Raw genomic sequence first — 16,797 nt, 5'->3', positions numbered from 1 at the left:
ACCAGGCAATTTTCAAGGGGGTAGAAGGCAGAGCCCAGGCTGCTCCTCCAAGCCCAAGCCTGCTGAGGGAGCTGCCCTCCCTTCTGCCTGCAGGGCATGTGATACTGAAGCTTCACAGAGATAAGGAGGGGTTTCCAAACCTCCATACTTTCACTTGGATAGTAATACACACACTCAATCAGGAAAAGCAGGGTCTTTTATTGCAACAAAATCAGACACATTCCTTTGCCCAACACAGGGAACCCGGCACAGATTCTCCAGCCCTCCGTCCTTAGATAATCTCTGCCTCCCCCGACGGGGTTCCCTCTGAACTGTCCAACCACAGCTCTTCTAAGGTTCTGACTATTCTTCTTCTTTATGATGGTCTCCAGGGCTTCCCTGGTGGCGCAGTGGTTGAGAGTCCGCCTGCTGATGTAGGGGACACGGGTTCATGCCCCGGTCCGGCAAGATCCCACATGCCGCGGAGCAGCTAGGCCCGTGAGCCATGGCCGCTGAGCCTGCGCGTCTGGAGCCTATGCTCCGCAACGGGAGAGGCCACAACAGTGAGAGGGCCCGCGTACCGCAAAAACAAACAAACAAAACAACAACAACAACAAAAGATGGTCTCCAAAACTTCATATGCCATAAGCCCCACAAAACCTAGATGCACCTCTGCTAAGAGCCTTAGTGCTTGAAGGGCCACATGGTATCCACACTCAGAAAGCAATATAAGCAACAGTGAAGGGCTAAGGAGAATCACCTCTCTTCCCTCACCATTTGGAGCATCCACAAAACCCCGTAAGGAATTAAGAGTATGTGAAGTTGGCTGCATGGGAGAGAAGTGGTATTTGCAAAAAGGGTAAGGATTAGTGAAGAACTCAAGGGAGGAAATGCAGCTGTAGCATCGGGAGTCTGCAGAGCTTGGGGTGGGGGAACACCTGGCCTTAGACAACATTATCCAAAAGCACAGGACCAGCTGGTACCTTAGGCCATCCTTCTGTTGTGGAGGATCACAGGCCATGATGAAGAATGCATCCAGTTGCTTCTCCTTGTACCTGCAGTCTGAGCACCTCCCTGAGATGAGCTTATACGCGGTCAGGCATACAGGCTTCTGGCTCTGGTGGCAGTTTTTACAGCCATTCTTCCAGGTTATGATGGGAGTCTCCATGCTGGAGAAGGATTCATGCAGGAAGGTGTTGAGGCCTTTGCAGCGATTGGAGTACTTGTTGATGTTGCCATCGCAGCATTGCATCCCTGAGGCCTGGGCTGCACGTGCTGAGTTTCAAACCACCGAGCTGAGGTCATGTTTCTGGGCTTGGCACCGACTGGGTCCTTGGCCATCCGCAGCCCCAGCATCAGGAGCAGCATCAGAGGGCAGAATCCTGCTCTGGCTGGTGCCATCTCTCCCAAGGGGTACAGTGGCACAGAAGAAGTGGGAGGTATGTGACTGGGTCACCATGGGTGTTGCCCTGCTAGCCCTTCTAAGAATTTCATACTGTAAGTCAATTATTGCAGGGCTCATATAGCCTCAGATATTTAAAAACACTACTGGCTGTTTATTGTTCAGTTCCAGCAGATAATGTACATTTTTATGCCCCCAATAAGCACTTATACTGTTTTTCCCTCATAAGAGTTTTATGAGGTATGATTTCTTTCTTTCTTTCTTTTCTTTCTTTTTTTTTTTAAATATATGAGCAAACTGAGACTCAGAAAAGTTAAGGAAATTGCCCATCATCGCACAGCTAGGGAGCGTCAAACACAGGATCTGAATCAATGCTTCTTGGCTTCCAAACCCCCTGTTCTTTCTACACTCCCATGTTTCTCGTTTGAAACTCTGAGAAGTCAGACCACAAAAGGAAACTAATCTTGGAAGAAAAGTAGGCCAAGCATCCGTACCTCACCCTCCCAGTCTAGCTCAGTCATTCCTGAAAGTCAGTATTAAGATTGTGGAGTCAGGCTAATTCCTCTCTGCTCTGTGGTCCAATTTCTCTCTGAAGCTAGAAAAAGTCACTCTCACTTCTCTAGCCAGCAAAGCAGTATGGTGAGTTGGGTTCTTTCTGTGGCTGACATATTGCTCTATTGGAGAAAGTCTTGGAATCATAGAGAATCAGAGCAGAAGAGTTTTTCAAGATCATCTCAAGCAACTCTATTTTACAGATGAAAGGCCTGGAGGGCCTGAAAGAGCAACTGCCCTTCCGAAGGCCACCAAGTGAGTGGCAGAGCTGGGGCCAGAGCTTCTTGACTTTCAGCCCATCCCTTTGGTCTAGTGCCAGGTTGAAAAGGGAAGGAGGAAGTGTTTCCCGTAGAAACAGAGTGCAGTGTGTGTCTGTTTGTGGTTTAAATGAAACATGAACATTGCCTTCGGTAATTCTCTTCTAATCCTTCTGATGACATTTAGAAGAAGGTCTCCTATTAGAGCAAGAAAGTAAGGCTTTGTTTCTCCCCACTTTTCAGTACAGACAACAGACCCCAGGCTGAGTCTTCAGCTGAAAGCAATATCTGGATAGAATTTTTTTTTTTTTTTTTTTTTTCTTTTTTTGCGGTATGCGGGCCTCTCACTGTTGTGGCCTCTCCCGTCGCGGAGCACAGGCTCCGGACGCGCAGGCCCAGCGGCCATGGCTCACGGGCCCAGCCGCTCCGCGGCATATGGGATCCTCCCAGACCGGGGCACGAACCCGTATCCCCTGCATCGGCAGGCGGACTCTCAACCACTGCGCCACCAGGGAGGCCCTGGATAGAATTTTTAAAAATTGGATGGCGTTCACTATATTTATTTTTGCTTCTATTTATTAAGTGACCCTAGTATTCTTTGAAATATGATGTTACACAGTTTCATTTTCAAGGAACTATTTGAACTAAATGCATACATACATATTTAGTAAATTATTATACTGGCAGTATTGCAGCAATTATCAAGGGAGGAAGCAAATGACTGAAGTGAGGGATCTTGCTTTGGCTATAGCCTCTCAAGTTTTGTTTTTGTTTTTGTTTTTTGCGGTACGTGGGCCTCTCACTGTTGTGGCCTCTCCCACTGCGGAGCACAGGCTCCGGACGCGCAGGCTCAGCGACCATGGCTCACGGGCCTAGCTGCTCTGTGGCATGTGGGATCTTCCCGGACCAGGTCACGAACCCATGTCCCCTGCATTGGCAGGCGGACTCAACCACTGCGCCACCAGGGAAGCCCGACCTCTCAGGTTTTTGCTGGTGTGTTGAGCCCTACCCAGCATCTTGACCTCCATGTGACTTCACTGCCTTTGAGATAAAATGCTCTGCAAAGTGACAAAAATCACTTAGGCTCCTATGATCTGCATTGCCAGATGGGAAACTTCTGAGATGTTTGCCTTTCTGTCTCCAAGGTGGAGCCAGGTTCATCAACAGAGCTCACCGTTTTCATAGTGGGGAATCCCTTCCTGCATTCCTCCCCACAAAGCTAACAAAACATTGATTTTTCAACCCAGGAGAACATTATCCAGCAAGCAGTTGACTTGGGCCTCAGAGAGCAAATATATATATATATTTATTCAGGAAGTCATTTCTCTTTTGCAGGCCCTCAGCTGAGCCTTTCCCATTGGGATGGAAGGATTACCATGTGATTATTCATTTACAGTTGCAGACCCAAGCCTCTGGGCTTTTGTGCAAGAGGGTAGGGATGGCGGCAGGAGACAAGGGTTGGCACGAACATTTCATGCCGACCAAGATGACTGACCACAGACTCTGCAACCTCTGAATCCTGTTAAGTTGCAAACATGCTTTTCCTCAAGTAGGTGCTGACCCTGCCGCTGGCCAGCCCCACTCAGGGAGGCCTGAAGAAGGGGTTCCTTTGATTGTGTATTTGATCCTAGTTATTCATCACATGTCTTCCCAGGTGCTACAGTCTCAGGGCTGTTTTACCCATTAAGCACCAGAGGCCCAGTGACTAGGGTCTGGGAGGCTTTCAGGGGCCTACAATATTTGAGACTAGGAAAAAAAAAATTGGCTCCAATATAGGAAAAGTCAACTATAAAATCAAATTTAAAATATTTACTTCCATGCTACCACAGTCACGTGGTGGTAGCAGGTAAGTTGATTTCACTTATTTGGGAATTTGGCACCCATAAGAAGTTTATTATGCTGGAAAACAATCTTAGTTTAGATTTATTTCTTCTTTTATGGGAATTCTCAATACCACAATTGCAGAAGGAGCAGTGCCAATCCCAAATTACTTGAAGTCAAACAATTTCAGAAGTAAAACTTTAAAAATCATTTCAGGTACACATCTGCAAGAATGATATTGAATGAGGAGCATACATTTTATATATTCAATATGGCGTGATAAAATGTTAAAATGTCTAGTGTGGTATGGGGGTATTAAACATAGCCCTTGACATTCTAGGGCCAGTTGCCTCGAGTGTATCACTTACTACTCTCCTAAAGTCAGCCAGGAGAATACACGTCACCTTACTTTAGGGTCAGGTCAGCACAGGGCTGTACCACAGCTGCAGGAAGAAAGGAATACTGCTAACCACCATTTACTGAACATGTAATATGCACTTGGCACGGTGCTAGGTACTTGGTTACGGATAATAGCTTTCTTTTAAAAAGTGCCTTCTGTGTGCCAAGGCCTTGTGCTTTATGTGTAATGCTATATGCAAAACAATATTGTGTGTTCCATGTTATTACCTCCATTTTATAGAAAAGGAAACTGAGGCTTAGAGAGGCTAAGGTCACAGATGTGTTAAGTGACAGGCCCAGGATTGAAAATGAGGGAGGTCTGCCTCCAAAGCTATTGTTCTCTTCCTGCCACACTGCTTCCCTGTTTACTGATAGTTACCTTATGGGCTGACAGTCACTCTGTGACTATTCTAATAGATAGGGCTCCTTTTCATCTCCTGGACAGGTTTTGCTCTCTTCAACTTTACTTCTGTTTTTCTTTCTCTTCCTTAAGGGCTCTCCCTCAACTATTACCATCCTTCAGATCTCCGCTTGGTCCTATGAGCTTGTGCATAACCACCTGCGTGAACCTTCCTGTACAACTCCACCTCGGGTGAACGCTTCCTGAACGTAACCGCCTTCAGCATTAACTCCAGGTACCACTCATTTGGGTGCTCCATCGTGTACTACCTTGTTTTGTTATCTGACTCTTACGTGTGTATCAGGTCTCCCCAACTAGATGGTAAACTCGTGGGAAAGAAATCAGGCCCTTTCATGCTTCTGTATCTCCATAGTGTCAGGCATATGGATAGCTCAGAGGGATACTTAGTTAACTGTGTGTTGAACTGAATCGCCACTCTGGTCCTCTTAGTCTCCTCATCATTTGTAACCCAAGGAGTTTCAGCTGAATAATTTCTAAAAAGCACCCCCCCGCCCGCTTCTAAGACTTTATGAGACAAGATGAAACATCAAAGTGCTAGTAGCTAGGCTAGAATGTGAGGAGAGGCCCTTCAGGAAGACCCCAAAGGTAGCTCAGAAGAGGGGGAGTAGAGAATATGCAATGATCCTGTAGAGACTAGTGTTTTCAGGATAGCCTAGAGGCATATGGGTGAGGGGACCAGAAATGTCTGTCTGGGTTGCTGGCCTGAGGTAGCCTTTGAACTCCAAATGCCACCTCCAGTATGGTTGTCAGGCTTCCCCCTGGAGGTGAGAGGTAGCTTCTTCAGGAAGAAGTGGGTTCTGGAAGAGCGGGGCTGGTGTAGGGGGCGCCGGGGCCACTACAAATGACCAGCTGTGGCTAAGGGGAGAAGGGGCTGTGCATTTTCTGATCCTCTGCTTGGGTCCTGTGTGAGATTGTCCAGACTGATTCCTGGCCCCTCAGTAGAGGGCACTGATGGGATCTTTTCATAGAGGTTGTGTCTGAGGACAGGTTCCACTGTGAGTAACCAGCTGGAAGCTTCGCTGTTCCGCTAAGTTAGTCCTGACAGCCTGTGAGAAGAGCTATTGCTGACGCCGCTTGCCGCTTTCTGAAGGTGTCAAGGCTGAGATGGGCTGGGGTGCAGATACCCTGAAGTGAAATTCACCGGAGAGACAAGCTGAATGAAGGTGTAACTTTAGCTTCAGGAGGCAGGTGGCTGCTGATAGTCTTCTGTTTCTCTGAGCACAGCACAGAAGATCTTCAGCTAGCTTCTGCCAAACAGCTCACACATCCAGGAGGACCACCTAGGGCTAGGACAGCTGACTGGAAGCAGCACTTACTCGTAATGATGGATGCCCTGCCACCCTGGCGTTTGACTAGCTCTGTTGTGAAACACTATTGCGATGCTAATTCAGAAAGAAAGCTGAGACTGTGAATACTCAGCTCCTTGATTACTTTGTGAGTATGTATAAGGATATCCCCAGGAGAGAGAGAAGAGGGAAAAAAAGAGAAAAATGCAAATCGAACGACAGTCCAGGAAACTGGGTAGAGGCAAGCTCTGGCTGGAAAAGCCCAGAGGGAAATGAAAAGGATGGGCAGCCTGCAGGGCAGTGTCCTGCTCCGGAGCAGCTCTGGAGGACAGCAGGGCTACCTTGCCCCACTTCTCCGAACGTTCTCCTGCTCTGCTTGCTGAGACCTCTGGTCTTGGCAATGAGTCAACAGCCAGGCCAGAGGAGTTGGGTTGGTCTCAGATTGCCAGAAGCTTTCACAGGGAATCTCTCCAAGAAGGAGTCTCCTCCAAGAGGGGTCCCTGACTCTGAAGGCCCATGGCCTTGAGATGTCCTGGATCCTGGTTTCTAAACTCCGAGCCTCAGAGCACTATCACAGGAAATCTGGTTGCTGCACTCCTACTGGGAAGCCTCCTTCTGTACCCAGTGGTTGACCCTCTCTCTCTTACCAGGTCCATTTTTCTTTACTGTGTAGCTCTTTGGGGCCTGTTCAGGGAGCCCAGTGCCACCATGATCTTGCTTCAGTGAGTGGAACGCCTCTGTTAGTTCCTGACTATAGGATCTGTCCTCAAGAAGGAGAGGATGTAGTCTTCTGTCCAGCCAGAGTGGAGGCATGTGGCTCCCCTCACATGTGTTTTGTTGCCTTTGACTTATTTCAAGCCTGTGTTCAGTGTTTGGACCTCCCAGGGATGATGATGACAATGATAAAAGCAGAGCAAACACTTACTGAGGGGTTTCTAGGTCCCAGTCACTGTTGCAAGTGTTCGATGTCTATTTTCTCATTTTTTAGCATATGAGGAACCTTCCTATTGCCCTGGCTCCATGGCTACCTTATCTTCCTCAGTCAGTTCCTAAAGAGAAATACCGATCACACACACACACACACACACACACAAAAGAAGAAATAAAAAAGAAATACTGGTCAGAGGCATAACCCATAGCGAACAAGTTAAGGAAAACCTCATTAAGGCCAGTACACTCCTATCCTAGGTTGAATACAGATATGCACAAAGTACACACAAAGCCACAAGATAAATGTCTTCTATCCCAATTTTACCAAAACTATTTTTTTGGGGAAAGGAAGTGATTTAAAACATTGTTTTTATATAAAATAAAACTTTGATGGAGTATATTGAAAAATTCAAATCAACTACTTAAAAAAATTTATTTATTTACTTATTTATTTGGTTGCACAGGCTTAGTTGTGGCAGGTGGGCTCCTTAGTTGTGGCATGTGAACTCTAAGTTGAGGCATGCATATGGGATCTAGTTCCTTGACCAGGGATTGAACCCCCGCCCCCTACATTGGGAGCGCAGAGTCTCAACCACTGCGCCACCAGGGAAGTCCCTAAAAAAATAATTGTAAATGGTTCTGATTTGAAATAATTTCAAATTTATATATGTTTCAGAAGTAGTACACAGAGCTCCCCTATCTACTTCACCCAGATTCCCTAATTATTAACATTTCTGAACTATATGAGACTAAGTTACAGATAAAATGCTCCATTATCCCTTTATACAGAAATGAATATTTTCTAATTACAAGTATTCTTGCCTACATAACCACAGTACAGCCATCAAAACCAGGAAATTAATATTGATCCATTATTACCACAAATGATGTTTGAAGATAACATATAAAACATCTTTGGGGGAATTCCCTGGTGGTCCAGTTGTTAGGACTCGGCACTCTCCCTACCGAGGGCCTGGGTTTGATCCCTGGCTGGGGAACTAAAAATCCCACAAGCCTCGCAGTATGGGGGGAAAAAAATCTGTGCACTTGGTTATTTTATAAATATTAGTTAAGTAAAAGAAAGAGGCTTCAGAGAAAGCTCATTCCTGCTGGGCATCACTTTAGGTGCTTAATTCCCCTTGGCCATTACTAGCACTTTGGGGAAAAGTCTGAGAAACATTGCTCTGTGGGCTCTAGTTGACCATGAAGACCCAGCCCTGGATGTGCCAACTTTGAGGGTAAAGAATGTTGATCCTACCTAGAAAAATGGTACAGATGAACCGGTTTGCAGGGCAGAAATAGAGACTCAGATGTAGAGAACAAATGTATGGACACCAAGTGGGGAAAGTGGCCGGGGGTTGTTGGTGGTGGTGTGATGAATTGGGAGTTTGGGATTGACATATATACAGTAATATGCATTAAATGGATAACTAATAAGAACCTGCTGTATAAAAAATTAATAAAATAAAATTCAAACAAAAAGAATGATTATACTTACCAAAGATAAAATATTTCGGATGTTTCAGGCCCATCTGGAGGTTCACCAAATGGGATCTCTGCAATGTTTTCACCCTGGCCCCAAATAGCAGATTGGAAGTGAAGACTTTTGTTCTTGCTGCATGCCCTTATTTATGTCTCCAACAGCCAATGGCATGGTCCAGGGACATGTTTGACTAGTTTACCATCAAGTTCTTGAGTGCTACTATTTTTTCCATCTCACTGATACAGTGTGAGCATTCAGGTGAAGGGGATGTGGTCCGCAAGTGAGAGGCAGAAATGTAAACACCTCAGGATCATGGGCACTGAACACTCTTTTTTGAATGAACATATTTTTGTCTCAATCTGGGAACCTGCCCACTTGCTGATTGATTTGCCAGTCGAGGTATAGTGAGTTTGACCTTGGAAGATGTCTGAGATCCATTTGGGACCATCAACTAGAATGACACTTTGGGAACGTCACTGGACTGGTTCAAGAAACCTGAATTCTCACTTAACTAATCATGTGATCTTGGGTCCCCTCAGTCTTATTTTTCTCATTTGCAAAATGCGGAGGGGAGGACTAGATGATCTCTGAGGTCACTGGATACAATCTCTCTTTTTTATTTCTTTATTTTTTTTTTGCGGTACACGGGCCTCTCACTGTTGTGGCCTTTTCCATTGCGGAGCACAGGCTCCGGATGCACAGGCTCAGCGGCCATGGCTCACGGGCCCAGCCGCTCCGCGGCATGTGGGATCTTCCCGGACTGGGGCACGAACCCATGTCCCCTGCATCGGCAGGCGGACTCTCAACCACTGTGCCACCAGGGAAGCCCTACAATCTCTTAAGACATGATTTTATGAATATCTACTGAAAGAGCCTAAAGCTATGCAGATGTGAAGTTCTGTCTTGTGCTAAATGCCATGGCCCAAGCAGGAATTTGTATTGATTCTCACTAGGTCAGTTTGTTTGCTTGTTTGTTTGTTTTGTTTGTTTATAATGGAAATATAGTTGACTTACAATGTTGTGTTAATTTCAGGTATACAGTTTATGTTTTAAAGGTGTAACTTCAACTAAGTTTCTATGTGAAGACCATAGAAAGTAACAAGTGTGATATTTTCCCATTGTAACCAATCCATTGGAAAGCAGTGAACCACCATTGGTGGTAGTCTTGTGTAATGGAAGACAAACTAGGAAATGGAGCTGAATCAGACGGTGGGAAAAATACAAGTGATCTTCCACAAGGGAGGCGAAGGGACAGTAAGCTTACCTAAGGACTAGTTTAAATGACTCAGGAGGGGAAGTTGGAAATGTCACTAGAGCCTTCTCTCCATCAACTGCTGTGATAATTGAACCCTTTGGAGAGGAGCTGGTAAGGAGGACACCCTCAAAAGTTAGTGACCCTAAATCCTCTGCCTTCTTTCCATATCTCTGGATTCATGGAAGGTAGAGATGAGAAAACACCCCGTAAGTAGTCTTAATATAAATACTCAGTAGCCTTTTCTTCCCCCTCTAATTGAAAGCATTACCCCCACCCACCCCACTCCAAATTACCTTACCTAGAGAAATTAATACATATTGTCCTTTTTGTCTGACCTTGAACCCTACCTTATATACTCTTGGCTAGGAAGGTTGTTTGGCAAGAGGAGGCTGAGGAGGAGTTTGGCCTCCTTTGTTTAAGTCCTTTGTTCTTCTGTCATGGAAGTCAGGCCTGCTCCATCCATCACAGGTTTGGCCTCTCAACATTTGACATCACAGTAATAAATATAAATGATTACATCTCTCAAACTTTTCCTACACACCAGCCACTGTACTAAGCCCGTTATATATGTTGTCACATTAATCTGCATAATACTCTATGAAGTAGGTGATCTTTGCATAGATGAGGAAATTCCAATCTCTCTAAATCAAGAGGACTTTTCATCATGGGTGTATATCCATTATGGGTAGACATCTTTCCTTATCTCACCTCTTGTGAATTTCCTACAAGGCCTCACTAGCAATGTTTTCTCATGCCCCCATGGCTTCATGGATGCTCCCAAGCTTACTGGCTTTGGAGTCCTGCACAGGAACACATCCTGGTAAGAGCTCTGACTGTTCTTTCTATCTCTCCATGGTAGAATGTGGGGGTGGGGGTGGGCAGATGGTATAGGAGGAGGACTTTAAAATGAGGATCTGAAGTCTTCGAAGCCCTTTTGGAGGCCCAGTTGTACAGGAGCGTAGGAGGAATGTGGTGAAATGGGCCAGGGTTCTCACAGAGAAGTCTCCCTGGTTGCTGTTACTGCGTTGGTCTGTTTTCTGCTGCTATAGCTCTAAGGTCATCCCCTAGGGCCAGAGACACTATGAAGAGGGCTGTCTGAATCAATGTGAGCAAAAGGGTCCCAGACTCAAGGACACTTCCTCTTCCTACACCCTGCCCTTGAGATCAGGACCCTTCTCTCTCTGTTGACTCAGCTGGCCCTCTTCATAGTGTCTATGGGTCATTTTCTTCAGAGTGTGGAGACTTTGGGGAACTAGGGTCATGTAGAAAAGTATCCTACCTAGGCTATCTCAGATAGTCTTACTCCTAGAAAGCTAGTTCACACTAGCTCCAGTTCTTGGGTTACATTCTTTACAGGACTCTGTTTCTGCTCCTTAGATCCAGGTCGAAACAATTTTCTTTAGAGCCATCTACACAAGGCTGGACAATACTCCCCTAGACACCCTCCTCCCCCCTCCAAGCTCCCACCCCCAGCAACAGAAATCTCATAAGTAATCGGTCTCCTTTTCCCATTTTTCAGCCTTTAAGTAGGAATGTATCAAGATGCAGCCTTGGTAATTGGCGCAACCCTGTTATTCGTTTTGGACCTCAGCTTCAGCCTTTGAAAGGCTGAATAGCCAAATGCTTATTTCAACATAATTCCTGGCATCCCTGAACTTGGCTGTGATCAGGATCATGTGAAGGAATGGGTGACTGTCAAATCTAATCTGTTAAAGCATTGGTATGAAAACAAGGCAGGTCATTTGGGTTCATTGTTAATATCTGAATAATCAGATATTGGTGAGTACTCTGAATGTGACTGGAAGTGAAATTTTCCTTATGAACTTTAAAAATGTTGAAATCCTATCAGTCAGGGGAAATATAAATGCATATTTATTATTTTAAGAAAAATGTTGTAATGATTAATGGTTGTAAAATCTTATACTGCATATAAATTTTATTAAGAATTTTCACATAGTTAAATAGGAAAATTAGTTGACAGTTATACAACTAATAGAAGAGCACGGATAAGCTGGATAACTTTAGGAAAAAACCTTATATATTTTTTGAACCAAAAATATTTACAACAATTTAATAATTAGCACAACTACTATTTAATTTAACAAATAGTACAAAGCAGAACAATAGAAATTAGATTAGATCATGAGTCCATGATTTCATTATATTATAATCTTTGTGAATTGATATATTAGCATTTCTCATGTTAAATAAATTAATCCTTAAAAATATACTTTTTAGGAAGATTTTGAAATTGAGGTATAATTTGCTTACAGTAAAGTACACAAATCTTAAGTGTACAGCTCAATAAGTTTTCACAAAGTAAGTATATCCAGAGCAAGAATAGAACATTTCCAGCTTACCTCCTACACCTTCCCAGTTAGCACTCCCCAAGGTTACCCCTATTCTGACCGCTATCACCACACCATAGACTGCTTTAGAATTATGTTTAATGTTTAGTTATTTAATACTATTTAGATCATGAGTATTTCAAGAAAAAGCCATATTTGGAAATTCTTCTTATTTCGAGAGGATACAATAAAAGCATAATTTTAGCCACTTAAATAGTTTGTGAGGAGGATGTCTCCAAAACCATAACACCCATAAGAAAAATCATCAATAAAGAGTAAAAAAAAGAGTTGTGAAGAAAGAATAAAGTGAAAAGAAAAATCAGCTACCCCTAAGAGACTTGGTTTTCTATGCACCTCAGTTGAAAATCATGTATTTAGAATGATAAATGTCTAGTACAGTGACCACAGGATGTATAGATTTTACATTCAGTCATTTGGCATTTGGCTATAAAGTATATTTATTGCCCCTCTACTTTCAAGACTCATCAACGTATTGGCCCCTCACTCTGCTTGAATTGAATTGTTCAATGTTCTGCTCCCCTTTCTTTTCATCATCCCTTCCCTACCTTCTCTCCTCACCATCTCAAACCACCCAGCCCACCTAGCAGGACTCTGCCTGCAGACTTATTCTCTAGCCTACTCATAAACATCATTCTAGCAGAAGAAAGACCTCAAGGAGAATTGAATGGGGTATTTGCCAAAGGGGTATCTGCGTGTTTGCCAAAGGTGAATATGACTGGACAGGGCTATTGCTACTGTTACCTACAGCTAGCTATCATTATTGAATGCTTACCAGTGCCTGGGGTTGACTAAGGCCTCATAAATGTCATTTCTAAATCTTCCTGAAATCCTGTTGGGTAGGTAGTATTACTCCCATATATGGAAACATAGTTGCAAAGAGGTGCAGTTTTCTTGAGGTCATGTAGCCACAAAGGACTGAGCCAAGATTTACACCCAATGGTATCTGGCTCCAAAGCTTACTCTGACTCTGGTAAGGCATAAGGGAGCACTGGAGTATGGGAGAGGGATAAGTAGATAGTAGACTCCACAGCTGGGAAGGGAAGGTCTAACAAGGTAGTATTTGGGTGCTCAAGTAGGGTGGGCGTGGGGCGGGCATGGGGCTTAGTGCAGTTTGTCTGGGACTGAGATTAAGGAAGAGAGAAGGGGCTGGTGATGGTCAAGGCTGTAGGCAATGCTGGGTGTGGGCTAGGAGTGGGAAGCTATCAGGACCGAGTCTACATAAAGCCATAGCTTCTCCAGTTCTGCTCACCAGGAAGGGAGAAGTGGTGTCTGAAGCCGGGGTTTGGAGGGGTGGGGGGAGGACGGGGAGATGGCATTTCCACATCTCAACCCCTCCGGCCTGGGCGGACTGCCAGAGCAGAGAGCCAGGGAAGCACCAAGGCAGGAGAGATCATTATCAGGAGGAAGGAAGCTCTGGCAGCTCCCACCAGCTTGTTTGTGACAAGCAGGCACTGGGCCACGGAAGTCCCTTGAGGTCAAGGGAAATGTGATCCCGGAGCAGGGAGATGAAGTTGGGACACCCCCCTGACACTGTGCCTTCAGGGCTATAGGCGATCAAGCTAGAGCCAGGACCAGGGCCCAGGAAGGAAGAGCAGTGGACTAGAGAAGGGGGAGGGCAGAGAGGTGGGGTGGGGCAGAGAGAGAGAGAAAGAGAGGGAGAGAGAGAGGGGGAGAGAGAGGGAGAGAGACAGAGAGAGAGAATTAAGATCCTTGGAGCATCTCATAAACAGTCCCTTGGCTAGAGAGGTAATGACCTTTACTGCAGCCAACATGGGGTAACTGGCTCTTCAGAGCTCTCGGGACATTGTTTCACAGGTGAAATCTTACCTGGTTCCCCTGTGGTCCCCGCAGAGGACACTCCTTTTCCACCCAGTGGTAAAGTAGAAAGTGCGCTGTATTTAGAGTCAGGAGACCTAGTTTCAAGTCCAGCTGCTGCTACTAACCAACCTGACAATCTCTTTAATTAACAAATCTTTCTGAAATCTCAACATCCTCCAGCCTCTTCAATAAGTGGTGCTGGGAAAACTGGACAGGTACATGTAAAAGTATGAGATTAGATCACTCCCTAACACCATACACAAAAATAAGCTCAGAATGGATTAAAGACCTAAATGTAAGGCCAGACACTATCAACTCTTAGAGGAAAACATAGGCAGAACACTCTATGACATAAATCACAGCAAGATCCTTTTTGACCCACCTCCTAGAGAAATGGAAGTAAAAACAAAAATAAACAAATGGGACCTAATGAAACCTCAAAGCTTTTGCACAGCAAAAGAAACCATAAACAAGACGAAAAGACAACCCTCAGAATGGGAGAAAATATTTGCAAATGAAGCAACTGACAAAGGATTAATCTCCAAAATTTATAAGCAGCTCATGCAGCTCAATAACAAAAAAACAAACAACCCAATCCAAAAATGGGCAGAAGACCTAAATAGACATTTCTCCAAAGAAGATATACAGACTGCCAACAAACACATGAAAGAATGCTCAACATCATTAACCATTAGAGAAATGCAAATCAAAACTACAATGAGATCTCATCTCACACCAGTCAGAATGGCCACCATCAAAAAATCTAGAAACAATAAATGCTGGAGAGGATGTGGAGAAAAGGGAACACTCTTGCACTGCTGGTGGGAATGTGAATTGGTACAGCCACTATGGAGAACAGTATGGAGGTTCCTTAAAAAACTACAAATAGAACTACCATATGACCCAGCAATCCCACTACTGGGCATATACCCTGAGAAAACCATAATTCAAAAAGAGTCATGTACCAAAATGTTCATTGCAGCTCTATTCACAATAGCCTGGAGATGGAAACAACCTAAGTGTCCATCATCGGATGAATGGATAAAGAAGATGTGGCACATATATACAATGGAATATTACTCAGCCATAAAAAGAAACGAAATTGAGCTATTTGCAATGAGGTGGATGGACCTAGAGTCTGTCATACAGAGTGAAGTAAGTCAGAAAGAGAAAGACAAATGCCGTACGCTAACACATATATATGGAATTTAAGAAAAAAAATGTCATGAAGAACCTAGGGGTAAGACAGGAATAAAGACACAGACCTACTAGGGAATGGACTTGAGGATATGGGGAGGGGGAATGGTAAGCTGGGACTAAGTGAGAGAGTGGCATGGACATATATACACTACCAAATGTAAAATAGCTAGCTAGTGGGAAGCAGCCGCATAGCACAGGGAGATCAGCTCGGTGCTTTGTGACCACCTAGAGGGGTGGGATAGGGAGGGAGGGAGGGAGACGCAAGAGGGAGGAGATATGGGAACTTATGTATAACTGATTCACTTTGTTATACAGCAGAAACTAAGACACCACTGTAAAGCAATTATACTCCAATAAAGATGTAAAAAAAATAATCTCAACGTCCTCATCCCTAAAGATGAGTAATCCTAGTCATGTCTATCTCACAAGGGAGTCACGTGGACACACTGTGAAAAGCATGAAATGCTATGTAAATATGAAGTGGTGCTGCTTTGTCTTCTTCCCTTCAGGCAACCTCCCTGCCCACAAGCCACGTCACTACCAATCAGAGCTAGGGAAGAGGCCTAGTTTAGGAATAGGAGTGGCTCTCGCCATAAATCTCCTACACTCCTTTTCCATTCCTTTCCTCCTCTCGTCATGCTGCCGTGAGAAGATGGGGTAGGGGAAAGATGTAGGAGGCATAGACTAAGGAACCCACACCCCTAAGCTTCTTCGGGATAAGCTTCTGGAAAAACAGCAACAAAAAGTTGAGAGATCACCATCTCTTCTGGAGCTTAGCCTACTAATGTATCACCTCAACTCCCCGCAGCCCCACCCTCTCAGAGGAGCCTGAGCTAGGAAGGGCCCCAAGAGATGTCAGAAGAGAACCTTCTGGGTTGAGGAGGAGTGGTCCAGGGGCCTGTGGAGGGATTTAAGGCGCGGCCCAAGCACGTGGCTGGCTGGAAACCTAAAGGACATCGTCCAGGTGGACAGGAACCAGCTTGGATTTCCTAGAGTCCCCTTTCTGGGGAGGGTCACAGGCCACGATGTAAGGAGCATTCAGCTGCTTCTCCTTGTACCTGCAGTCTGGGTACCTCCCTGAGGTGAGGTTACACATGGTCAGGGATACAGGCTTCTGGCTCCGGTGGCAGTTTTTACGGCCTCTCTTGCAGGTTATGCTGGGAGTCTGACAAGTGGCGGCCACACCGGAGAAGGATTCATGCAGGAAGGTGTTGAGGCCTTTGCAGCGATTGGAGTACTTGTTGATGTTTTGCATCGCCGTGTTGCATCTCTGAGGCCTGGGCTGCACGTGCTGAGTTTCAAACCACTGAGCTGAGGTCATGTTTCTGGGCTTGGCACCGACTGGGTCCTCAGCCATCCACAGCCCCAGCAGCAGGAGAAGCAGAGGGCAGAATCCTGCTCTGGCTGGTGCCATCTCTCTTGGGGGGAACAGTCAGAAGGGAGGGCTGGGTTCTCTGGGCACAGAGGAGGTGGAAATTAGCCTTCCTAAACCTGCTCCTTCTAGCCAATCACCATCTCTCTCCCCTGCTGTCTCCTTCCTCCCTCACCCTGTGTCTTTCCCCTCCCTTCCCCTCCGGGTGCCCCAAACCACTAAGACCCCACCCCCTAACCCTAGGGCTCCATCC

General features: G+C 45.3%; 1 protein-coding gene and 1 pseudogene across 2 annotated transcripts; both read right to left on the bottom strand.

Moving 5' to 3' along the window:
* Positions 1-923: 923 nt before the first annotated feature.
* LOC308613576 (ribonuclease 7-like) lies at positions 924-1,380 on the bottom strand (annotated as a pseudogene). Its single transcript has one exon. The product of its transcript is annotated as a ribonuclease 7-like (transcript).
* Positions 1,381-16,118: 14,738 nt separating this feature from the next.
* On the bottom strand, positions 16,119-16,586 carry LOC308613857 (ribonuclease 8-like; the record flags this gene model as incomplete). Its single annotated transcript, XM_081227912.1, has 1 exon — positions 16,119-16,586. The coding sequence occupies one exon, from the start codon at positions 16,584-16,586 to the stop codon at positions 16,119-16,121; it is 468 nt and encodes a 155-aa protein (XP_081084038.1).
* Between the last annotated feature and the right edge of the window lie 211 nt (positions 16,587-16,797).

The sequence above is a fragment of the Mesoplodon bidens genome (genome assembly GCF_964165515.1).
Source record: "Mesoplodon bidens genome assembly, chromosome: 3".
NCBI lineage: Eukaryota > Metazoa > Chordata > Mammalia > Artiodactyla > Ziphiidae > Mesoplodon > Mesoplodon bidens.
This window is presented reverse-complemented; position numbering and strand designations above follow the sequence as displayed.